General features: G+C 53.5%; 1 protein-coding gene across 8 annotated transcripts in view; it reads right to left on the bottom strand.

Annotated features, from left to right (window-relative positions):
- Window positions 1-451: 451 nt before the first annotated feature.
- The window catches only part of ARNT2 (aryl hydrocarbon receptor nuclear translocator 2), a 201,280-nt gene continuing 176,688 nt past the window's right edge, over window positions 452-25,043 (bottom strand). For 4 of the 8 annotated variants that reach the window (XM_059912324.1, XM_059912326.1, XM_059912320.1 and 1 more), the window contains 5 exons: window positions 21,838-21,937; window positions 18,432-18,570; window positions 17,561-17,726; window positions 6,456-6,592; window positions 452-4,845 (listed from right to left, as the gene is read on the bottom strand). In XM_059912324.1, the coding sequence (XP_059768307.1) occupies window positions 4,747-4,845; window positions 6,456-6,592; window positions 17,561-17,726; window positions 18,432-18,570; window positions 21,838-21,937 (641 nt within the window). In that variant the 3' untranslated portion in view covers window positions 452-4,746. Of the gene's footprint in view, window positions 4,846-6,430; window positions 6,593-6,613; window positions 6,786-17,560; window positions 17,727-18,431; window positions 18,571-21,837; window positions 21,938-25,043 lie in introns of those variants that run through there. The other 4 variants (XM_059912322.1, XM_059912321.1, XM_059912325.1 and 1 more) reach the window with 4 other exon arrangements.

Raw genomic sequence — 25,043 nt, 5'->3', positions numbered from 1 at the left:
AAAAAGAAATAATTACTGTAGAGTGTTTGAAGAGGACAGTATATACAGGGTTTTGTAATGAGACCTAAGATCAAATCTTGGTTCTGTCATTTCCTTCCTGTGTGTTCTTAGATAAGTCACTTAACTTCTCTGAGTCCCAGTTTCTTAATCTATAAATCAGGAATCATATCCACATAGCAGAGGTTTATAATGATAATAAAAATTGCATTTGCAAAGAGCCTTCTAGAGGGCCTTGCCTAACATACAAAGCCAAGAACTATTAGTTTCTTTTTTAATTTTACATAGCTAGACCCCCTGACAGAGTCACTCTTTAGCATATGTGTATTCTACACCCTTTCATGGCTACAACACAACACAGCCCTTAGGAAGCGTAATACGAGATAATCTCCCAAACTCCAAGAGTAGGTTCTACGAATTGTTCAATTACAAAGTTGGCCTGGGCTATTCAGCGTTCAGAGCAAAGCCATTTTTATTGTAATGAAATTTTAAAAGGCAGTTACATTAGTTACACATATACACAACTGACTTAATAACTGTTAGTCATAGAGAACATTCAAGAAATACAAATGATGATTTATCCACAGCACAGTTCACATTCATAAGAAGAAAGGTTAAAAGAGAAACGATTAAGTGCTTAAATTGTCCACTGAAGCTCATCTGTGAACTCTCTCGCTTTTGAAGGAAAATGAGATTGTTACTGGAAGCAAGCTGCCCTGTTCCTGTGAGACCTCCCTTTTCCCACCTCCACAGTCATTGGCCCATAGGCTCTGGCCCCAAGACCCAGCCACACCTACATGTGAAAATGTGCCTGCATTGTGGTGTGATGTCGCTTCAAGTTGCCCCAGACGCCAGGCAGCCGAGGAAAAAGAGGACAGCCAGTTCCCTTCATATCCAAGATGAGGATCTGGCATGGGGGGAAGGGTTGGAACGGACAAGTTGGGCTGTCCTGGCAAGTCAGGACACAGCGACCTCATGACCAAACCCATACTTTCTAGTGGAACAAGGAGCATTTCCATCCTGACTTGTTACTGGCTAGAGCTGTTAGGTGACCGGCTTGGTCTTGCTAATATGACAGGTCGTAACTGTTAGGGAGCAGGTGGGCCCAGCGGGGAGAGGCTCACTGCTCATCTGCTGGCCCAGGTACTGATGTGGCCGGAAGGGAACGCACTAATTTCCCCGGGGCCTGACTCATCTCTCGGCCAAGCCCGGCCGCAGCACTGATAGTGTCTAGGGTGGCTCGTCTGGGGAAACACGGTCTCTTTATTGGCACAGGAGATCCACGCTCCCCGATGTCAGTTCCATCAGCTACCAGACTCCTACTCGTTGCAACAGGTATTCAGGAAACAACAGAAGGGTTGAATTTGATAAACCGGGAAGCAGAGAAGAATGCGGCTGTTTGTGATGCTCTATTGCTCCCTGAAACCAAAACTAAAGACAAAGCTAGTGGGGAGCAACACAGAGGCAGGGTGTTCTAGAACCTCCGGAGCCACTGTCGCAGTTCCCTAACCAAGTCCAGGCCGAGCCTCAGCGTGGCGGCGTCTGTGTCCTCACCAATAGTTCAGGCAGCCACTGCCCGGCCCTTCTGGGTGGAAAGCCTTCTGCTTGCTCAGCCTAAGGAAAGCCAGCCGAAGGCCTAGTAGCTGTGAGATGAGGTGTGAGTGAGGAAGAGAGTCCCAGAGCCGAAGTCCCAGGTGCCGCTCGCCTTCCCAGCCCAGCTTTGCCTCCGTCTCCAGTAGGAGAGGGATCAGGACCGAAGGCCACGCCGACGCAGGGGCCGTGGGCATCCTGGCCTCCTGGCTGGGCGGGACTGGCGAGGGAGGTTCTTCTGCAAACTGGGGTAATTAGACCCTCTAGGGCTTTAATTCTCACTCCAGTTTGTCTTAAAATTCCTTGGGGAGAGAATCCCTCGGATGTGGGATCCTCTCGGTCTTCTCTGTTCCTTCGTGGCCACATGGTGGCTTCTAAGAATCACAACCAAAGAGTGGAATGGGGAATAGAGAGAACAGAGAACTCGAGCTGCGGGTCAGACTGCAGTCAGACACCCGCCGCGGGCTCCGGGCACAAAGCTGGAAGGGGGACGTTGGGCCTATTTAGTCACGATGCTCCCCCTTTATGTCTGGCTTTCAGTCGCCCATGAATCCTCGCCTTCTAGGACCAAGAACTGAGTGGTCCTCACCCTAGATGCTGTGTAAGTGGGTGAAGTAGATGAAAGGTCCCTGGGGGCGAGGCTGTCCTCCTCTGTCCTTTTGCATCCCCTCGGCACCCAGCACAGCCCAGATGGGCTGGGCCTAGTCGGCGTGCCGACCAGTGTGTGCCCCTCAGAAAATCCCCAAGTGCCCTCCGAAACCAGAAGGAAAGACAAACGTACCCTCATCCCCCGTCAAACTTCCAAACTCAGAGACTAAACGCCACAAAAAGTCCATTTTCATTTCACTGAGAAACCATTCTTTCATCCAAAAGCTCTTTTTGTGCCTTTCTGGGAAATAATGAAGCCCACCGCCTGGGGCAAGCTCAGGGCTGGGGGCAGGGGCGGGCAGAGGTGGCCCCAGGGGCAGGGCGCGCCCCGGGAGCCCCTTCTGGGTCTGGTACTGACAGGGTGTGTGGAGTTTCAGCCACTTGCCATTTTCCCAGAAGCCAAAAGGCTCCTAAGGGTAAAAGGATATCAGGTGCGTCTAAACCCCACGTCCAATCACCACTATATACAAAAGGATTAAGAGCCACTCTAGAAACTGTACAGTCAGTGTTAATTTAAAGCCTAGAAACTGGGATCACACAAAGCTACCGGACAAAGGTATTCTCCTGGACAGTGGTGGACTTTCATCGCTGGAGCTCTCCAGGCAGGACTGAGCACACACCCCCTCTGGACGCCAGCCAGGGCTGGGGTTTTAATGCAGAACTTTCAGAGGATGAGAGCAAACCCCGTCCCCTGGCTCCTTCCTGCAGGCCAGGCTCACTCCCCGCTCAGGCAGCCCAGAAGCAACTCCATTCTGCCTGGCCCATCAGAATTACGGAACGAGGGATACAAGGGTCGTTTCCCAGCCAGGTGCCTGACAGGGGTGGGCCGGAAGGGAAGGCTTTCCCCGTGCATGGGCTCCTCCACCTGCCCCGAGGCAGCCACGCACGGGCACCGTTTCTCCCCTTTAGGAGTCGGTGAGCTGATGGGATGCTGATGCAGGACAGGAGGGTGACCATTAGGAAAGGAAGAGAACGCGAGAGTTTCCTTCCTTAGCGTCAAGGGCATGCGAGGGGCAGAGGTAAGTAAAAATGGAGGGATGGATTCTTAAACTGATCTCCTCAAATCTGAGGGAAACACAGCAAGCCAGGGACCGGGAGCTCAGAGGTCAGCCAGGTAGAAGCTTCTAGAAGTCAGCTCTTACTCTGTCTTGAGACCACCTGAGGAATTCAAGGCCCTGGCGAGTTTGCGGCAGAACCAGAGCTGGAACCAAAACCGGAGCCGGGGTCCCGCAATCCCCACCACCCCCCGCCCCGCCTCCGCCCCCCGAGAAGCCACTGTTCCCAGCCGGCTGGGGAGAGAAGGCTCGGGCGGCCTGGTGGGGAACGTCTCAGAGCTCCCACCTCCACGCACAGGGCTCACCCCTCAGTCATCTCCAGAGGTTGGTCCCAGGAAAGCACCCTGTGGCACAGAAGGACCGGGAGGCCTGGGCGCCCTGCCCTCCCCCTCACACTCCCATGGGGGCCAGGGTCTCTGTGAGCTCAAGGGGTGCCCCCTGCAGCCGTCGGGCGGGGACAAAGCCCGGCTCTCGCCAACAGGGCAAGGACGAGAAACCCTGGCGGAACCAGGAGAGGCTGCTCTTCAGACACAGAGAGGAAAGGGTGGGCACTCTCGTGGACTCTGAATCTGCACACGGGGGGCTTGGACCAAACAACTGACCCATCAAAGTGAGCAGCTCCCGGCCAGGGTGACACTGTCAAGTGCCCGTCTGCTCAGTTCAGCCTGTCCGCCCGGCGCCCAGACCCTGGGCCCTGCCTCCTCCGGCCACAGGGGGTCCTGCTCAGCTTGGACGGGGCTGCACATCCAGGATGTCACTCTCGCCACACACCCTGGATTCTAGACCCTCACCGTGGCCGCACACGACAGACACGGGGCACAACACATCCATCAGGACAAGGATTCACATCACACTGCACCAAGTACACACGTCTCACGGCACGACGGATGCACAGACAGATGTGGCTGAGACAGGGCCCAGAGGAGCCGGCGTCCCCCCCCCGGTGTCCCCAGGCTCCTCCTCTCCGGCTCCGAGAACAAAGCCTGTGCACCCTGCTCACGTCTTTCCCCAACACCCCCTAAGCCCCACCCGGACACAGGAGTTAAAGGCCAGAAGAAACCAGATTCCAGCTTCCTGGGCAGGCCTGAGGGTGCGGCTTGGGCTCTCCGAGCTGTAACTGAACTTTTTACAGATGAGAATTGTCTAATATGAGATTATTCACAACCAGATTTTAAGAACCCAATGGGCTCGCCTCCCAAGCACAGACAGGTAAAATACAATAAATACAACCAGCCCCCGACGTCTACCGGGCTCCTGGTCGGTGGCCGCGCAGCTGCAGCTGTGGGTTAGAAGCTGAGCAACACCATGGCAGTGAGGGGAACACGGGGGGCGAGATGTCTTCTGCTGGGGGGGTCCCGCGGCAGGGCAAGCAGGGCGCGGGGGGGCCCCGTGCACGTGGGTGTCGATGTCACAGCATGGGGGGCACTGCCTGGTGGAAGCCTCGCTCTGTCCGCAGCTACTCAGAAAACGGTGGGAACATGCCCAGGTCGGCAAAGTCTTCGATGTTATAGTTGCCGGTCCCCTGGGTTGGATCCCCTGGCATGGGCAGCATGTCCTGCAGGAGAGAAGACAAGACAGCGCAGCGGAGTGGGCTCACCCTCCTGGGCACCGGCACGTCCCGGGAGCCCAGCCGGCCAGCCACCCTCACGGTCATCTCTCTAAGGGGGCGGCCCAGGAGCACGCCACCGGCCACCTGAGGGATGCTCTGAGACGGTCCTCAAATGTCTGAGATCCCGGGAAGCTGTCATTCCAGCACACAAACACAACATCAGGACACGACCTTTCTCTATTTAAAACGGAGCCAGGACACAGGGCGGACGAGAGGCCCACTGGTGGGGAGAACCCAGCTTGGTGCCAAGCAAGGTACATACAACCGACGATCAAAATGCAACAGCACTGCAACAGGGGGAGGGGCAAAAGGAGGGCTGCGTGCGTGAACAGCTGAGTGGCCTGTCTTCACTGTGTATATCTAGGGCAAGGCCAAATCCCTGCCTGGTTAGACTTCACCTTTAACAAGTCCTTCAAGTTCTCTGGGCCTCAGACTACCCATCCAGAAAATCCGAGGAGCTATATTTCAATCCCTTATGGCAAATTTCCCAAAGTGTGTTGTGTCCAATTCTTGGCCCATGAGATACTCTGGGAGGAAAGAATTCTGTGGACAAATGAGTTTGGGAAACAAGGTATACTTTGCCTACCTCCTAAAATCCTCAGTCCTCGTTAGTATAATAAAGGCTCTGATAAGTCCTGCAGTCAAGAAACCGAATAACTCTGTTTAATCATGTTTCACAAACTTCTTTGACCAAGAATTCTTTTTAGCATCGTGACCATGAAGAACCAGGTTAGGGAATTCTGCCTTACATGGCAATTGTGAGGCATAAGGATGGGCCAGGGCTGAGCCTTATGGATGGAGGAAGGAGGGACTGATCATTATAGGTCAGGATACCTCTCTGCATATGTAAAAGGATTCTGCCCCTTTGGGGACCTGGAGTGACATCTGGGTTCTAGACCTTTGTCTCTGAAGATGCTGCTCGACCTGGTGGGAAAGGTGCTTGGGACGAGGGTGGGGTAAACGGAAAGCTCTCCCTTGAGAAGGGGGATCATAGTCTGCGGGTCTCAGAGCCCTACCACCAGGTGCTTCCTCCCCCATCCTTGCTCTGCGGGGCAGGCTCTGGGACATGACAGAAGGCACCTGGGGCTCTTGTTAGGAGGTGTTTCTCCCTCATGAAGACCTGGTGGGGTGGATGGAGCCTCAGCCGGTTCATGCCCCCAACAGGAGCCTTTCCCCAGTGAGAACTTTTCTGGCTGAAAAGTGGGGCTCCGAACACCCCGAAGGGGCTGGGTCCTGCGCCGCGGGGCTGCCGGCGGTGTCCACTGCCGCTGCACACTTAGGTCAGGGCTGCCCCAGGCGCGAGGGTTGGACCAGGAATGGTTCAAAAAACTCAAGGGTGGCAAGGCGCCCAGGCAGCCTCAACCAGCAATACCTGCGTGGAGCTCACGAGAGGAGCCGAGCCTCCTACTCCTGGCCCCCCTCGAGTCGGGGCTACTACCTTCCCTGGGAGGGGCCAGCACTCACAGTCTCGCTGTGGCAGGGAGGCAGAGACCGAGGGGGAGAGGAAGCAGAGAGAGGCGGCGGTACCTACGAGAAGGCGGTGCTCGCTGATTTACCTGGAACACTTCAGTCTGACCGGGCTGCTGGTGGGGGTGCTGCTCCCCGCTCTGCTGTCCGTGGTGCTGGCTTTGCCACTGCGACCAGACTTCCGAGGGCCGCCCTTGGAACTGCCCGCTACCTTGTCCACTTTCAGCTGAAAGATCCGACGCACAGGACACTTCCTTTAAAAGCCATCCCGCGGCTCTGGGAGACCTAAGAACCACTGCAGCCCAGAGGGTCCCACATTTCTGAAAGGCGCGTTCCATCCAGGGCTGGCTGACTGTGTTCGCCGTCCCCCTCTCGCTCACGCTGGCTGATAGATAAGAAGTTGGCTGCGCACCCGAGAGCTGGATGGGTGAAACAGGAAAGGGGGCTCTCTGCCGAATGGCGCAGGGACTGGGCAGACAGGGTGGCTCTCCCCGCGTGCACCTGCCGGGTGACCAGGGCCTTAAGCCTCAGAGCCCTCGGCCCTCTGTGATCACTGCTGGAGGCTTGCTTCCGTGGGGCCTGTCTGTGGCTGAGAGCAGCCCTCTCCTGGACATGCGCGAGAAGGGAGAGGCGGTCCCTGCCACTCTGGATGCCCCTCGGCTCACAGGCTGATCTTTAAAGGAACCTGGCCCTGACAGAGGAAGAGCCTCACTCAGCAAGCCCTGACCTCCGGCAGCCTCGCTGCCTTTTGGGCAACTGGGCTGAAGCCACGTGTGGCGTTCCCCAAGGTCCTTCCACGGGCGCCAAGAGCCATGGCCCTTTCTGCCCATCTCTTTAGCTGAGGGTTTCTCAGCACCACTGGTTTGGGAGGAAAGGCATTTGGGTGCAGCTTAGACAAGAAGACAGGTCTCTTTGTGGGAATCAGCAAATTATAATTTGTAAGTGAGAGCAACCTTGCTTCTGTCTACACTTTACAAGAAATACCCAATGGAAAAACAGAAACTGAGAAAAATGAGCAGAATTTTATCTAAAACATTTAAAGATTCAACCCGAGGGGGGTAGTTTATCCTAAGGTGTATAAAAAAAAAACCACAGGAACTTTTTCTTGTTCCAAACCGTGCAATAACGTTTTGGAGGCAATGGGTTCACTGTCAAGCTCTGGGTGGCAGGACAGGCCCCATCGTGGCTCCACTTGTTCTTCCAACAGGTGACCCTACTCACCACCTGCTGAGTGGGCACTGGGTTAATCTGGGGGAAGGCTAGACAGTGTGCAGGGGGAAGAATCAATCCCTCTCTCTCTGACACATACATCTCACCTACTGCCTGAGACATAAACGGCTTTAATAAGACATACACTCCCTCGAATGCTTCACCACTGGTGCCTTTCAAGCTTTGCACGATCACAGTTGGTAAAGGGGTTTAGAAAATCAGGGAAGGATACGATTCCCTATTTCAGCACAAGAGGGGTTTAAATCTATCGTGTATGTAGGATTCTGTTGTTTAAAAAAAATGCGTCTGGCTTTGCTGAAATGCCTTTACCTAAGACTCTCTCATGAGACTCCCTGGGCCAGGAGGAACTCTTTCATAGAATCACGTCCCCTGGCCCAGTTTCGGAATGGGACAATCTAGAACAGGCCTGGTGTGGCAAGATTAAATGCACAGCTCCCCAGCTGGTGCAGTGAGGGAAGCCCCACCGGACAGACACTCGGCCCCCATCCTGGAGGCCCAGGAGGCTAAGCACAAGCTGGGCCACCTGTTGCCCGGAGGGAGGACGGATGGACACAGCCACCTGTGCTGAAAGCAAGGCTGGGGCACAGCATGAGGACTGTCCTCGCATATTCAGAGACGACTGCCTCTCAGGAGCCCTCCGGCTTCCTCCAGGACCCTCCTGCCACAGTGATTCCCCGCTGGAGTCATGCCCGTCATGAATTAATTCTCTCCACTCTGCCTTCCTACGTGGCCTGAAGTGTGTCTCCCAAATTCATATGTGGAAGGTCCAGCTGTCAGTATCTCAGACTGTGACTGTATTCAGAGAAGGGGCCTTTAAAGAGGCAGTTAAGGGGACTTCCCTGGTGGTCCGGTGGTTAAGAATCCACCTTCCAATGCAGGGAATGTGGGTTCGATCCCTAGTTGGGGAACTAAGATCCCACATGCCACGGGGCAACTAAGCCCGCATGCCACAACTAGAGAGCCCGTGTGCCACAATGCAACTACTGAGCCCATGCGCCACAGCTAGAGAGAAGCCCGCGTGCCAGAACTAAGATCCCGCATGCCACAACTAAGGCTCGACGCAGGAAAATAAATAAATAAATATTTTTTAAAAAGAGACAATTAAGGTGAGATGCGCTCATTTGGGTGGACCCTGATCCAGTATGGCCGGTGTTCTTATAAGAAGAAGAAATCCGGACACAGGCACAGAGGGAAGACCATGTGAAGACCCAGGGAGAAGGTGGCCATCTACAAGACAAAGGGAGAGGCCTCAGAAGAAACCAACCCTGCTGACACCTTGATCTCAGACTTCCAGCCTCCAGAATGGTGAGAAAATAAGTTTCTGTTGTGCAAGTCACCCAGCTGGTGGTATCTTGTGATGACGGCCCTAGCAGACGAATACATGCTCCTCAAGCTCCATGTCTATCTCTCCTTCCCTTTGCTGTCCATACACACAGCATCTTCTCACCTTTCCCTCCCTCCTCCACGCTCTGCAATCACTCTGCAGCCAAGTCTGTATATCTGAGCCCAACCCAACAGAAATTCAAATTCAATTCTCATTGTTAAGCTCTCTTGGGTATCAACACTTAATGACCACCATCTTCTCGAAATTGTTTGGTTGACTTCTCCGACTACATCTGATTTTGGTTCCACCACCTCCTACGCCACTCCTTGTCAGGTGCCCCCTGGTTCTTACATATGTCTCTGCCCCTTAACATGGGCTGAATGCAGAGGTCTGAGTTAGGCCTTCCCTTTGATCAGCAGACAAGATGGGGGCAACCTCTTCTATCCCCATGAACTAACTGATTGATTGATTCATTGCACAGATATTTCCCGAGCTCCTACTCTGACCCAGGCTCCAGGCAAGTATTGTACATACACTGGGAAACAAGACAGTTCCTATCTCGAGGAGCTTACAGCATGGTCGGGGGAGAGGAGTAAGCAGCTATGTCCATCCAGTTGTAAGCTGCTAGAAGAAGGTTGAGCAGAGCTGGAATAAAAAACCTCTTAGGAGGGATACCTAACCTAGTTATCCCTCAGTATGAGTTATGGCAAGTAGAAAATGCTTTTCAGAGACTTCACTTGAGAGCAGAAGGGGAATAGTTAGTAGTCAACCAGGCGTAAGGCTTGGAGGTGGGGTTAAAAAGCATTCCAGACACAAGGATCAGTCTGTACAAGAAGTGGCAGTGAAGAGGGTCCATTCCACCCAGGGAGCTACAGGAGGTTCCGGATGCCAAAGGGCCCGGAGAAGTGTGACCTGGCTGGAGGGCACACCAGGGGTCAGGTCCCACACCATGAGGGTGACGGATTTTGAGGGCAGCAGAGAACTGCTGAAGGCTCTTAAGCTGAGGTGCGTCACACACAGACCTTCACGTTTGGGAAGGTCACTCTTGTCAGTGGACGAGGGGACAAGGTGAGGGGGAAGAAGCCCAGGTAGCATAAGGCTGCACGAGTAATCCTTGCAGGAGATGACAGTAGCAACAGACATGAGGTGGAGAGAAGTGGATGGATCTGAGGTATTCTGGAGAAAGAGGCGCCAGGACTTGTGGACTGATGTTTGGCTGTGCTGAGGGGCGTGAAAGGAGGACCTGGGAGTGGCAGACTCACATCTCACATCTCTGCTGGTGTTTACAGCGCAGTTTCTCTCCTAAGCTTTGGGTCCATCTATCCACCTTAGGAGACGTGTCTAAACAGTATGACAGACACCTTGGACCCCTCACGCCTAAAACAATCGTCCCACCTCCTTGGACAGCCCAGACGGGGACACCACACCTGTCAACTCCTTGCTCTCACCCACCCCTCACGCCCAGTCACTCACTGGGTTCTGCTGCATCCCCAATCCCCTAACACCCCTCCGCCCAGTCTCCTTCCCTCCATCCATTCTCACAGCCGCCACCAGTGCTCCGCGCCGGGCCAGCACCCAATCTCCCCCAGACCCATGCAGCTACTGGGGTGGTCTTCCTACAACGGCATCTGCTGCTTAGAAACTAACACAGTCTCCCCTCGCCGCACCCCCCCCACCCCATGGGAGCTCCCTGGCGGCCCAGGGGTCAGGACCTGGTGCTTTCACTGCCGTGGCCCCGGGTTCAATCCCTGGTTGGGAAACTAAGATCCCACAAGCCACGCGGCAGGGCCAAAACAAAACAAAAAAACACAGTTCCCCACCGTCCACGTCCCTCATAGTGGGCACACTCGAGCCTTCGGCATATGGTTCCTATTTTTCAAACCCCATCTCCCCCTTCTTTGTGCCCCCAGCCCCTCTCACCCTAGTCACATGCCGTTGTAGACTTACCCCCCGCCCCAAACACTGCACACCGCTCTGTCTCTGTGCTGTTGGCACCTGTGGTCTCTCCGTCGTGGGCATCCTTCCCCTGCTCTGTGCCTGCAGGAATCTACTCATGCTCAAAGTCCCGACTGAACGTGACCCTGCACGACGGATTCCCTCAGTCATTCTGTCTTCTTCGCTCGTCTGCAGCACTTGCATTGTCTCTCGGGATGGTGCCCATCACGTTACACTGACCCATCCCCAGATCGTGAGTAACTTAAGGCCAGAGATCTTATCTACGTCTGTCCCAGGCCTTACTGAGTATACTGCCTGGAATAAAGGAGGCTTCAATAAGTATCTGCTGAAGGCAAGAATAAAGGAATGGAAAAAGGAGAGGAAAGAGGGGAGAAGAAGGCAGAAACATGAACATTCTGTTCACTTTTACTTCTATTCCCCTTTGAGGCTTCCTGGACATCGTTGACTTATAATGAAACAAAAACACATTCTCTCATCAGTCTTCCTCGGTGACAGCCAGAGACAGGGCAGGGTGGAGTGGGGGTGAAGATTAGAGGAAAATTAGCTCTCCATTTGTATCTGGGGTGATTCTATTAATTACAGGGACAAGATTTCAGAATAAAAATTCTTAAACTTCTGGGGAGGGAAGCGCTCTTCTTAAATGTGTGCAACAGAAAAAAATCAATTAACTGGATTGCTTTAGAAACAGCATAAAGTAGTTAAGGAAGGAGGGAAACGACTTAGTATTTTTGGAGTACTGACTATGTGCTAGGCATCGTGCTGGGTACTTTCTAGACATTATTTCATTTCTTCTTCACTCTGACTCTGTAAGAGATGGGTCCATCTTCCACATTTTTCAGATGAAGAAACCGGGGCTCAAAGATGTGAAGAAATATGCTCAACTCATTTAGCTTATAAATGCCAGAGGCAGGGTTTGAATCTAACCTTTCTGACACTGAAGCCCACGTGCATTCGTTTGATAAATGCAGCTTTCATACTGAACCCTGACTATGTACCTGACACTGAGCAGTGTGTTGGGGATACAATGGATTGCAATGGCCCAACCCATTGAGAAAGAAAGATGAGTACTTAGGCAATTGGAATTGTTAAGAGTGCTTATAGGGGAAGCATGGGCAGTGTGGAGGGACAAAGGAGCAAGACCTAACTTAATCTGCATCTTCCTGGAGAAAATTACATCCAAAGACGATCTGCAGGATGAGTTCCCCGGCCATGTGGTGGGAGAGTTAAAGGGGAAAGCCCTCCATTCAGTCTCTGCTACTGAAATTTTTCCTGAGCTGCATTAGTGACCTCTCTGATTAAATAATGAGTAATAACTACGACATGACCTCTCCCAGATGACAGAGCCGTGTGGGGTCTTAGCCTAAACCCTGGCCCTGACTGACCTGCCTGCAGACAGATGGTGAACAGGGCATGTTCGTGGCCTGCCCTCGAGATGTACCCACAAGTTTCTTTCTGGAAAAAGCCCCAGTGTTAACCAACATCCTTGTGTTGCCTTATTGCTCCCAAAGCCATGTATATGGCTGCAAACCATGAGCTAGGTTCTAGCCATGCTCTGTTTCTTGTGTTCTGTGGGCTTCCTGAGCAAGGCCTAGGCTGCTACAGTCCTGGCTGGATGCCTGAGCCACCTGCCAGCCCAGGGGTCCAAATAGAGTATATTTTTAGGCTGCTACTATCTGGGCCAACTGGGTGGGCTTTCAAACCAAAAGTCAGAATCTTGAGGAGCTTGTAGATTTCTAGGTTGTAGGGGGAAGCGGATGACAACTTCCTTAAAACAAAAATTCATTGGCACTCAACGTTATAATTTCACTTTTGCTAACTAACATTTTTGGTGAGATTCATCTGATTTGGAAATTGCCCTAAGGGTCAAGGTTCACTTGAAGGTCCTAAGTGGTTGGGTTTAGCTCAGTGGCTCTCAAGCAGGGATGATTTTGCCCCCTCACCCTGGAGGGACAATTGTCAATGTCTAGAGACATTTCCCATTGTCATAAATGGGGGACAGAGGCCAGGGGTGCTGCTAAACACCCTCCATGAACAAACAAAGAATCACCTGGGGCCAAGTGTCCACAGCACCGCAGCTCAGAAGCCCTGCTGGATAAAGCCAGCAAAGAGCACCAAAGGGGCAGCTTATCCTCTTATGAGCGCCTTCCAGCTGCACCTCACAACAAGGATCACGTGCTTCACACGATTTCTGGTTAAGATCTTGTCTTTTCATCACTAACTAGTAAGGGTGGAATGGTCTATAATTCCCTCAAATTACAGAATTTGAAGAAGTCCCAGGGCTGAGTTTTGGGGGTGGGAGCTGGGGAGTAAGAGGGACAGGGTGCCTGCAAACATTTCGGGTTATTGAAATCCCCTCTCTCATAGTGCTTATCCTACCCTGCTTCCCTATCCCTAATTATTCATCCTATTTCTCCCTGAAAGAATCTTCCGACATTTCTGGAATGACAATATTCTTTCAATCTTCCTCTCCAAGGTAAATCTGCTAGGCCAGCTGTGACTTGTGTTATGCGGGAATGAGATACTTTAGCTACCTCTTCCTAAACTGAAAGGCATATGGGGAACAGATGAGAAGCAATGGACACGCTTGTGTCTGCCAACTTATTACATCAGGAAGCACGGTGGTATGACAATAATGTAAGTTAGCCCCAGCCCTGAAAAGGCATATATGCAGCCCTTGAGCCAAGTCAGGGAATGAAAGCCTGGCCTGCCACAGCACCTCTGAACCACTTTCATCGAGCAACTTGTCTGCGTGGCTCCCTGCATTTCTCCTAGAAACACGGTAATATCAACAAGCAGACGCCTGAGGGTAGTTGAAACAGAGAACTAACCAATTCAGGGATTCGCATCGTATAAATCTTTGGCAGTTACCATTTGAATGCCTCCAACCTCTAGATCCACCCTTCTTTGCCCTGCTTCGTGAAACCCTGTAAACATTTCTCCTTTGCTAGCTGGTGCAATGTTAGGCTTTGTCAATAGAGGGAGCTGGAGAGACAGGCCGGGCACAGAGGAAGTGGCTTGTCTTCTGGTTCGGGTGGCTTTTCTGCCTGGCGTGTGTCTACCAGCAGCGTTCAGGAGGCCCAGGGGCACTCATGCTTCAGCAAGCATCCTCAATCACCCAGAGGGCTGCAGGCCAGCTCCACCCTGCCGGCGCTCTCCCTGAAACCTCAGCCACCTGGTGGGTGGGTCCACTGGCTCTGGTCCACCTGCGCCCTCTAGCCAGTGTCTCTGCCAGCTGCCAGGCTGCTTCTGCAGACCTGCTGCAGCCCACAGCCTCTGGCAAGTTTGTTTACCCCCAGTAGGTTGTGTGTCCTGTGGTGGATACACCTTCAACAAGGTAAGGCTTCATGGGGTGTGGTCTTCTCCAGGCTGCCTTGCTTGTAACCCTCAGGCCCAACCAACAGGCCCCGAGGTACAGCTGTCTCACCCATGCCCTCGCGGAGGCGCGGGGAAGCCGCTCAGATCTGCACCTACCAGGCCAGGGTATGTTCACTGCAAATGCAAACACCACCAGCTGTTTTAATGGTTTCATATTTATTTAATAATTAATGTGGGCTTCCCTGGTGGTGCAGTGGTTGAGAATCTGCCTGCCAATGCAGGGGACACAGGTTCGAGCCCTGGTCTGGGAAGATCCCACATGCCGCGGAGCAACTAGGCCCGTGAGCCACAACTACTGAGCCTGCGTGTCTGGAGGCTGTGCTCCGCAACAAGAGAGGCCGCGATAGTGAGAGGCCCGTGCACCGCGATGAAGAGTGGTCCCCACTTGCCACAACTAGAGAAAGCCCTCTCACAGAAACGAAGACCCAACGCAGCCAAAAATAAATAAATAAATTAATTAATATAAAAAAAAAGGAAATCAGGCTTTAAAAATAATGATAAAAATAATAATTAATGAAACTGACCTTTTACCGAGATTGCTCGGTTCCCTCCCCACTCATCCACTCCCATCTGCTCTTTCCTGCATCCCTCCCCTACGTGCTCTGGAGCAGCCATCGTCGTTAATAACACACCTCTCAGACCCTTTCCTTAATCACGCCCCCCACTTCTCTGACCATAACCGAAGCTTGCCCCCTCTCCTCCCCCAGGACTCCATGCCCTTGAAGCCCTCTGGAGCAGGAGCTGCTTGTTTTACCCACACTCCACAGATCCCATGGTCCGCGCACTCTCCAGGCCACCTCCACACCATGGCTCTCCACCCTGCTGTGAACTCTGACCCCTCTGCCTGGGCCTCCCCCGCCTGCCCTGGGAGCTGTCCTCCAGGAGCCTCGCATCACAGATGACTGTGGCGCCCACCCTGCTGAAGGTCCTCCTCATCGCTCCACCTGAGCTGGCTTCCAAACACACGCCAACTGTGTCCTTTCCCACTCAAACTGCTTGTGTGAGGTTAACAAACGAGGTATTGATGGTAAGGCCCCAAGAAACTTCTCAGTCCTTACTTTCTCTATTTTAGTCTCTTCCATGCACTCATTGAAAGGGTTCCAGCCCCTTTCTCATTAATATAAATTAGGACGCATCCAATTCCCGCGTAACTCTAAGATACCCTGAACGATGGATTAGAGAGAACGGCCAGGATAGGGTAGTGATGGGAGCACAGACTCAGATGGCACTACCTGGCTCCACAGGCATGATGCTACCACTGACCAGCCGTGAGGCCTTGCGTAAGTTATCTGACCTCACTGTCCCTCAGTTTACTTATCTGTGCAATGGGAATAATCATAGTTTCTCCCTCATAGGGCTACCATGAGCTTTAAGTGAACTCAAATGTGTAAAGTGCTGGGCACGTAGTAAGCATCTGGTAAGAGTTAGCTACTGTCATAATTATTATTGTTATCATCCGCGTGTGAGATAGCTGGACGGCAGCTGTAAAAATGGTTGCTGAGCCTCGACCCCCGTCTGTGTGATCCTGTTCTTGGTCTTCAGGTTGTACGGTGGCCTCAGCCCCACGCTTTGTGCTTTCTGTGTTCCAACTCCATTTGCACTTCAGGGCCTGGCATTTGCTAAGTGGAGACCAGACAGATTCACAGAGCTAAAGGCCCTAGTCGTTGGGGCAGGGGGTGGCTTCCCCTCCTTTCTTGCTAGAGCCACACTGAGGTGCTTCTAGGCCTTACGGGGTGAACGCCAGGTCTCCTCTGAGCCTCTCCTGACCCTCCTGCCTTCAGCAGACCTTGGCCGCTGCACCTCCAGCACTGGCCTGCCGTCTCCCTGTTCCCATCGGTCTCCCCTGCCTCCGTGTCTGCACTGCTGGTCGGAACCGAGTCTCCTTCCCTCTGTTTCCAGGGCTCAGCCCAGGGCCTGGCACTCAGGAGGGCCTGGCACTCAGGAGGCCTGGCATTCAGGAGGGCCTGGCACTCAGGAGGGCCTGGTGAGTAGGTCAGTGCCAGGTGGGCCCTGTGCTTCCAGGAAGGACTAGGTGCCTGCATGCCACGTGTGCCAAGGCCAGCCTTCAGGAGGAGACTGGGGGTGGGGGAGGGTGGGAGGTCTCTCCGTATCCAGGTGAGGGAGCCGGACGCAGAGACTGCAGGGAGGCGGGAGTGCTCCTGGGAACCAGACTTCCAACCTCAGGGTGGGTCTACGTTGAGGGCCTGGCTGACAATTGCCTCAGGGCTTCTCCTTCCTGAAATAGGGCGCCGTGCTTCTAAACTCACCAAATAATCTGGCAAGAATATTTAAAGCTGAATGTGAGAACCTGCTACAAGGAAATGGGATTCTCGCTGAGGGGACGGCTGAGTCCAAGGGAGAGCGACAGATAAGGAGTCGGGAAATGCTGGGCCCCGAGACTCGAGACCTCGGGCTGAGGGGGCCAGAAGTGCTGCTATTAGTGGTGGGGACGGAGAGGGCGTGAGAATAGCTGCCAACCCCAGGTATGGGCTAGGAACAAGGCACAGCTCCTTCCTAAGGCTGACACGGCTTAAGGGGAAGCTTGCAACTCAAATGGAAATTCAGATGTTTGGGCTCTGCTTCATGTTCCCTCCCCTGAGCACACTATTGGCTGTCTCTCTCCGGGGACACGGGAAGATGGGCACCAGCTCAGGCTTCTTGCCAGCCCCACGGTCCCTTCTGAGCCCCCGCCATGTGACATGGAACCCTGACCCTGGCAGACATGCTGAGGGGGTCCATTAAATACCTGCAGGGTGAGCAGTGGTAAGGGCTCCTGGGAAGTGCACCACAGGGAGTGGTTACTTAACCCTTTATGGCCTGAGGTTGTGCAAACAAAGCTAGGCAAGGTGTTCTTACGTGGGATAGGATCCCTCTTTTAATATTAAAAAGTGAACTTTACAGTGTTTATTATTTACACCATTTATTTACACAATTGGTCATCCCTATAACCTATACTTCTCTAGTTTTTTGAAATAGGACTATAGGGTTTTTGACTTGGGCTTGGGCGACTTAAAAGTTCTTGCCAAGGGCCATAAAGGGTTAAAATAGCATTCAGATGGCATCAGCGCAAGGGAGTAGAGTCCCAGAGCCTTGAAAATGATAAAGTCAATCCACAAAGCCGAGGTCTGGGCAGCCAGTCTCTTAGGGACACGACTGGCCTCCAGATAGCCAGAGAGAAGAGGCGCTTGGAAATCTCCAGACCCGGCGCCAGGATTCTGGGAGCTTGGGGCTCAGACCCCCAAACTCAGCATGTCCAGAAAGCACCTTTGCTGACGCTCCCAGGCGTTCCTTCCCTCCTTCCCCACCTACCGAACCCTGGAGTCCTGTTGGCAAGACTGGAGTAGGCGTTCCCGCCGGGCGAGGAGGTGGCTGGGCTGGAGAGAGGACTGTAGGAGGAGGGGTCGGCCGGGTAGGTGTGGCTCGTTCCAATCCCGAAGGGAGAAGACTGAGTCTTGCTGGACTGAGAGGGGATTGGCTACAATCAGGACGAAGCACAGAGATGGAGAGCATCAGCTGCAGGACTCCCCCGCCCCACGGCCTGGGCTGGTCACTGCCACCCGCAGTGACAGTCCCGCCCTGGGCTGAGAGCGGCTCCGAAGGCCCTCCTGGGCCTGCTGGGCACAAGGCCTGGGATCGGCCCACTGTGTGCCGGCCCAAGAACCACAGCACTCGGGCCCCGGATCTCTGGGGCAGGTCTGGTTGAAATTCACCCCCAGGGCTACAGTGATCTAGGTCCTCTGCCTTCTGCTTATGGGACCTTGGCAAGGACCCCTCAGCCCAGAGGACGGCCGTCCTCACATGGCTACAGGGAGCCGCGTGTGTCCCAGCGTTGATGTTCTCACGCACTCCTGGGCCAGGGAAATGCAGGTCCAGAGTCGGGGGGGCTCGCTCCTGATGGAGGGCCTCTGTGCGCCCGCCCCTCCCCCAGGTTCCCCAGGACTTCCCCGAGACTGCTGGGAGAAAAGGCTGCTGAAACCAGACTCGGTACCATTGCTGGGGACCCAGTTCCTCAAAGTACCCTTAGGGTGGCCAGTGCCCCTGGGAGCCCGGCTGTGTCTGGGGTGGTCAGCTGCAGCTCAGAGCGCTGCCCCTTCTCAGAGCTGGGATGCAAAGTAAGCACAGCCCAGCTGCTCTGCACCCTCCGGGCACCTGGGGGCAATGCCCTCACCGACACCCGTACCTGTCCGGGAAAGGGCGGCCGACTCCCCGTCCACGCCACCTGACTCTGGTTTAGCTGCCGGGAGATTTGGGACATGTTCTGGCTCGTCGAGGAGGAGGACTGGATATCATTCACGCCAGGCACATGCACCACCGAAGAACTGCAAGGGAAGAAACTGCATTTGTCCTGGGGAGACGCCCCAGCTCCACGCGCCCTGCCCCGGGCCACCTCTCCCGGAGTGCACCACTCTCTCCCACCAGGGCAGTGCATCAACTGGATCGAAGGCCCTCAGGGGGAGCCCCCGGTCTTCCTTCTCTCCCCCAGGGCTCCCCCGACCCACCACTGCTGCCTCTTTTTCCCCACAGGGTCTGACCCTCACTCTCCTCTACGCAGCCCCAATCCCACCCCTCGGTGTCTCTTGCTTTCAACGGATGATTCCCAGCAAGAGAGCAGCTTCTTGGAATAAAAATCAGTCTTGGTGTTAACTTGCTGTCTGTGCTCTGGTTAATTTGTTCCTTTGGGGCACCGATAAAGCTTAAGGATTCAGGAAGTAGGCCACAGGCTTTCAGAGAAAAGAGCGTGTCAGTGGAAGCCTGCTGGGTGGGGCCTGGACCTGCCCGCCCCCAGCCCAGCGCAAACTGCTGTTTGCCTCTTTTGACCCTTCAGTGAATCTTCAGTTGAATCCAACGAGTCCTTAGCAGACACCCGCTGTGTGTGTCACCCGTGCTCTCCGCCTGTCCTCCCGCAGGCGCGGTCCCTGACCGCTGTCTCTGCCCCTGGCCTGCGCTGGCTGCACTACCAGACACGGCTTCTGCGAGGCGCTCCCAGTTCCGCCAATTATACAACAAGCTCATTAAAGATAAGGAGACGGGGCAAGACTTGCGTTTCGTTTCAGGCTCTTCCTCCTGCCTCCCCAGGGCCAGCTCCGCACAGGCAGAGTGCTGGGCGCCCACGAGCGAGTCACGTGGGGAGAAGGGGGCTAATCACGGAAGGCCTGGGTGGAGGTGGGTTTTCAGCCAGGTTTTAAAGAAAGGAAGGTTACAGACCAGTAAAGGAGACCGGGTACCGTTCCACTAATTGTTATTACAATATGTTTTCCATGCTATCCGGTCCCTCTTAAAACAGGGAGAACTCAAAGATGATAAGACATTCCCACACTAACCATGATCAAAGGGAACTTCATTCCCAACCTCCTGAAAGCACTTCCTCACTCAACACAGGACTCCTTTCCCATTCTCCCTCCTGATGAATGTGTGAGCTCAGAGGGCCTTTTCTCATCACAGTTCTCTGGGGCAGGGTGGCCCTCGGTGCCCTCACAGCACTGATTGGAGAGCTGGCAGTAGCCTTGTGGGGCCTAGGAAAGGTGCCCTGGCTAACGTACGCACAGGGCCCACGGGACCACAGCAGGACTTGGGCTGGGGACATACTTAGGGATGTGCTGCCACAGCTGTGCCGTTCTGCTGGGAGCTCAGGGTCATTCATCCCATAGCCCTTCCCACTCAAACCAGCTCAGGCCCTGCAGATTTACAGGAAACTGCCCATCCCACAGGCGTAAAGCCTCACGCGTTCTTTAATTAATTAATCCACTCATTCTATAGACCAGGATCTAGTGAGTGCCTCCCCAGTGCCAGGCTCCACACGGGGGCTGGTGTCCCCCCTGGACTCCTTCCTTACACAGCCGTCCAGACACCAGCCTGCCTTCCCTTCTCGGTAACAGCCCTCCACCCCGCCCCGCTCTTCTGTTTCCGTGACGACAGTCCACACAGGCACAGCACCTCCAGCTGGACCGTCTCACTCCTCCACTGCGCCCCCCGCACCCCTGCCACCCTGAACTTTCTCCAGGACTCTGCTTCCTCAAGTCCCTCTTCTCCCACAAGTCATCAGTGATGGAGTCCAAACTCCCGGGCGTGGTATTCAAGGCCTCCGAGGTCTCATTCCATTTCTCCCAGACTCGAGGCCTCCCCATCTCTCCTGCTTCCCGGGCTCCGCTCACCACATCCCCGATAGCTGGGTGCCCGCCCTGGCAGCAGGTGGCCACCTGACTTTTGCTTCTGGGCCGCCCTCCCGCCCCCTGCCACGCTGCCTCGGGCTGTCCCTCCTCACCTCTGGCCTCTGCTCCGTCCCTGCTGCCCTCTGTCCAGACGGCAGGGGAGTAGGGGGGGAGCAGCAAGTGTTATGAGGACTCGATGAACACGGGCCTGGGCTGGCACACAGCCTGGCACGGAACTACAACTGGTCACCGTGTGCTGAGTGCATGAGTAACACAGCAGCAGGGCAGAAGTCTGGAGCCTCGGCCAGCGCTCAGCAGAGCGGGGCGACCGGCAGTGATGACGGCTCAGGAGCAGCTCACCGGGGGTTGTCGTCTTGTCCTCCTGTCCCCAGACCAGAGAGTCGCTGCCTGTGGCCAGGGTTCCCCAGAGACTCAGAACAGGCTGCAATCCAGCGAGGCCCAGCTGCAGGGCTGGTCAGAGACACCCTGAGATTTCAGAGGCTGCTGTTCCAGGGCACAGCTGCTGAGCTACCTGCTGCTTCCCCAGGAGGTCTGTCCATGGACCAGTGTGGAAGCATGAGCCTCATCCCCTTCGAGAGGGCAGTCCCGGCCCGGACCTCTCCCTGGGGTGGCTGGTCCCACCTGCCCAGTCTTGGCCCCTGCCTGCATCTCATCTGGAAACTCAGCTCTGGCCAAGTCAGCCAGAGGTTGGGCTGTATGAGGGGCCCCGTCCTCCTGGGCATGCATCTGAGATGCTTCTCCTAGTTGTCTGGGGGCATGTGATGCTCACTTGGGTACCCACACCCCCTCCCTGAACGCTGCGGGTCTCTCCTCTAGCCATTCTCCCAGCCCGTGCTCCTGTTTCCCCGGCAAGCAGTGGAGCCAGGCCTTGCCTCTGGTGGTGTCGTCACAGCTTCCTCTGTGACAAGAGGCCCCTGATGCTAAGAACCAAGCTGTGGGAAGGCCAGACATCCTGCTTGTACCTCCCATGAGTGGCCCTTTAGGCTGAGACCCCAGGCACGATGGGCCAAGTTGTCCTCTCCCCCTTGGAGTTGGCCATGGCCTCAGGACCAGGGAACAGGGCACTTTCTGCTGCCTTGTCAGGTGTCCCCAGCTCTGCCCCATCTGGGTCCTGGCTAGAGGCCACCTCACTCCCTTCTCCCCGGCAGGCACCGCTACACGACGCAGTGGCTGGCACCTTTCACAGCCGAGATAAAGTAACCGACACCGTGCATTTACGGTGACTCACCTAGGGCTCACAGGGCAGAACCTGAGACACTGGACTCCTCAGCCTAGCCCGGGCATGTGGATGTGTAAGCACGAAGTGAGGTCTGTAGTATTTGTTGCACACAGAGCCAAGCTCTGAGACCCAGGGCTTCACTGGGTAGGGGGGCCTCTTCCTGCCCTCTTGCCCCGCTGCCCGCCCCCGCCAGGTACCTGAAGGCCTTTCCCGAGTGTCCCGGGGGAAATGGGCTTCCTTGGGAGTAGATCTGCTGAGTTCCTGCTGCAGAAGCTGAGCTCATCATCTTCTTCTCCGCTGGGAAAAGCAGAGCAAGGGTCACATTTGAGGAGTTCCTGCCCTACAGACCCCAGGGCAGGCAGCCCCGAGCACAGATGCAGGGGTGGCGTGCACAAGCGGGAGGGCACAGGCCCCGGGCAACCCATCCCACCCGCATGCAGCCTGCCCCGCCCTGATCGCCGCAGCTGCTCTTGAGGGCCCCCGGCTGTTCCCTGAAGCCTCAGCTGGGCCACATGCTGTAAGGCAGGCTCTTTTCAAGAGAGTCGGGAAGATGAAAAGAACTAAAGAGGGTTCTTCCTCAGACAGTATTTTACGGAGTTCTTCTCACCTGGGGTATGTGTGATGCCTCTCATTTTTTTTTTTTTTCTTCAAGATTTTTTTGATGTGGACCATTTTTTTAAAAAAGTCTTTATTGAATTTGTTACAATATTGCTTCTGTGTTATGTTTTGGTTTCTTGGCCGCAAGGCATGTGGGATTTTTTATTATTATTATTATTATATGTTTGTGCTTTTTTGGGGGGGGCAGCACTGGGTCTTCGTTGCTGCGCGTGGGCTTTCTCTAGTTGCGGCGAGCGGGGGCTACTCTTTGTTGCGGTGCACAGGCTTCTCATTGGGGTGGCTTCTCTTGTTGCGGAGCACGGGCTCTAGGCGCGCAGGCTCAGTTGTTCCGCGGCATGTGGGATCTTCCTGGACCAGGGATCGAACCCGTGTCCCCTGAACTGGCAGGCGGATTCTTAACCACTGGACCACAAGGGAAGTCTGCCATGTGGGATCTTAGCTCCCCGACCAGATATGGAACCTGCACCCCCTGCACTGGAAGGTGAAGACCTAACCACTGGACAGCTAAGGAATTCCCGATACCTCTCATCTTATGCGTGAGAAGGTGCAGAGCCATGGTTAGGAGGACAGGCTCTAACGTCCAGCTCTGCCCTATTTATCTGGGGTGTGGCCTTGGACATGTTATTTAACCTCCTCCTGTCTCCGTTTCCCCGAGTGAAAGATGGTGATAATAATAGTAGCTTCCTCATAGGGCTGTGGTGGGAATTCAATGAGTTAGCATAAGTTAAGTGCTTAGAACAGGGGCCAGTATCAGAGCCAACAGCATTTAAATGTTCGCTATCACTTGCTAGTGTGGAAACTGAGGCTCAGTTTGTCCAAGCTCACGAGCCAGTGAAGGAGGACTCAAGGCTTGAATCCAAGTCCAGCACTCCTCCCACTGGCCCAGAACCCTGCCTGACCCCGCTGCCCTAACCCAGCAGGTGCTCCAGCTAACCTGGAGCAGCCCCAACCTGTGTTCCTTACCCTTCCACGAGGGTTTCTTTGAGAGGCCAAGCTCCTCATACAAAGGAAAACACTCAGGCCCAGCCAAGATGCGTAATAGTGGATGCTTTTCTGCCACCACGGAGTGCTAAGTAGAAAACTCAGCTCAGCAGTCTCTCCCACAGAGAGAGGCTGAAGAAATGGGCTCAAATCCCAGCTGGGCTGTTAGATCTTAACACAAGGAAGAGGGTGGTAGTTTGAGAAACAGCAGTGGGAACGGGAGCCTTCTCGCTCCCTCTGGTAATTGAGGGGTCCAGGGCTCTCCGAAGCACCCTCCCAATTTCCCTAGAATCCCAAAATCCCTACGCATCTTATTCCTATAGACCCTAACATCCCTGCTTGCAACAAGATCTTGGAATAAAGGATATAAAGGTGAGTTACATGGCAATTATTTTGTGCCTGGACAGACCCCACGTCTGCACCTGTCTCTGGCTTGCTGGTGGGGGGATGGGCGGAGCGGGTGGACCCTTCATTGAGTGGGCGTGAGAAGTGATGGACGCTCAGGCTTACGGGCTTGGGGCCCAGAGAGCTGGCTTCAGGGGCCATGTGACAAATCGCCCACACGTGTCAACAAACCTCTATGACGTTTTGAGAAACCGGAGGCACTGAGCAGTTTTCCTGGTCCATTTTCTTTTGCTGCAGTGATGGGGTGCTCGTTGGGAAATCTTTACAGGATGGAAAGAGATCAGACTCTTGGGTGTGTATTTCTAACCCAATCATAAGGCCTTGGATCTTGGAGAGAAAGAGATGAGGCTAAAAGTTGCATGAGTTAGGAAGACTTCTGGACTTCTCTTGACTATAAACAAGCCACTTTTTCTCATGTATTTAAGGTTTTTTGGTGGTTGGTTAAATAAGAAACATTTTTTTTCTAAATGCTCCAGGACATCTGTGGGGTACAAAATTACATCTATCTATCTATCTATAACTTAATATATACATACATAAAATTATTCAGTCTTCTATATCTTTATTATTTTGATCTACATGATTTGCTAGAGATGAGGAAAGGCATATTGAAATCTTCTGCTATAATCTGGCTTTGTCAGGATCTCTTGTGTTTCAAACTATTTTTGGATTTCACATTTCATTGTTCATGACATTTATAACTTCATTTTAGGTTCCGTCTTTTACCTGTATACAATAAGCTTCTTTCTCTGCTTTCCTCCTTGGTTTTGGAAGGCATCATCACCACCCGCTCTTTCCGGTTACATAGTTTTATTTCACCTTGTTTTGGTTATATCATATTTTGGCACCATACTATTCAAGAATTATCAATCAGAAGCCCTTGGGCATCAACTTATTTCATTACTCGTGCTATTCATATTTTCTTGCTATCTCTATTTTTCTCCTGAATGTTTTGCAAGTTGCTAAAAATTTCCTTGTCTTTTCTTGGAAGTGGTTTGGAGGCGAGACCTCTTTCCTTCCATCTTTCTTTTTTTTTCCCATCCATTAGTGGTTATGTTTAAACATACTTGAAGTTATATGTCAGAGATAAAATAGTATAGACTGATGAGAAATTTCTGTTTCTAGTCCCCTGATCCAAAGTATGTATCTTTGCTGAATTGACTCCGGTTTTTATTTATTTTTAAATATCTTTTTTATCTTCTAACAATGTTATATTAATTCCAGGTGTCTGTCACTAGTTTCACTTTTTCATCGCTACTTCTTTTCCAACCTATCACTTTCATTCTTGTGTTCCATATTTTGATCCATTTCACAAAAAGCACAATCTTCTGCAAGTAATTTTTTCCCAGGAAGTATAAGTAGATGGTGCATGTCCGAGAAGGTCTTTCTGTTGCTTTTT

The sequence above is a fragment of the Balaenoptera ricei genome, chromosome 2 (genome assembly GCF_028023285.1).
Source record: "Balaenoptera ricei isolate mBalRic1 chromosome 2, mBalRic1.hap2, whole genome shotgun sequence".
Taxonomy (NCBI): Eukaryota; Metazoa; Chordata; class Mammalia; order Artiodactyla; family Balaenopteridae; genus Balaenoptera; species Balaenoptera ricei.
Note: the sequence above shows the minus strand (reverse complement) of the source record. Positions and strands in the feature narration are given on the sequence as shown.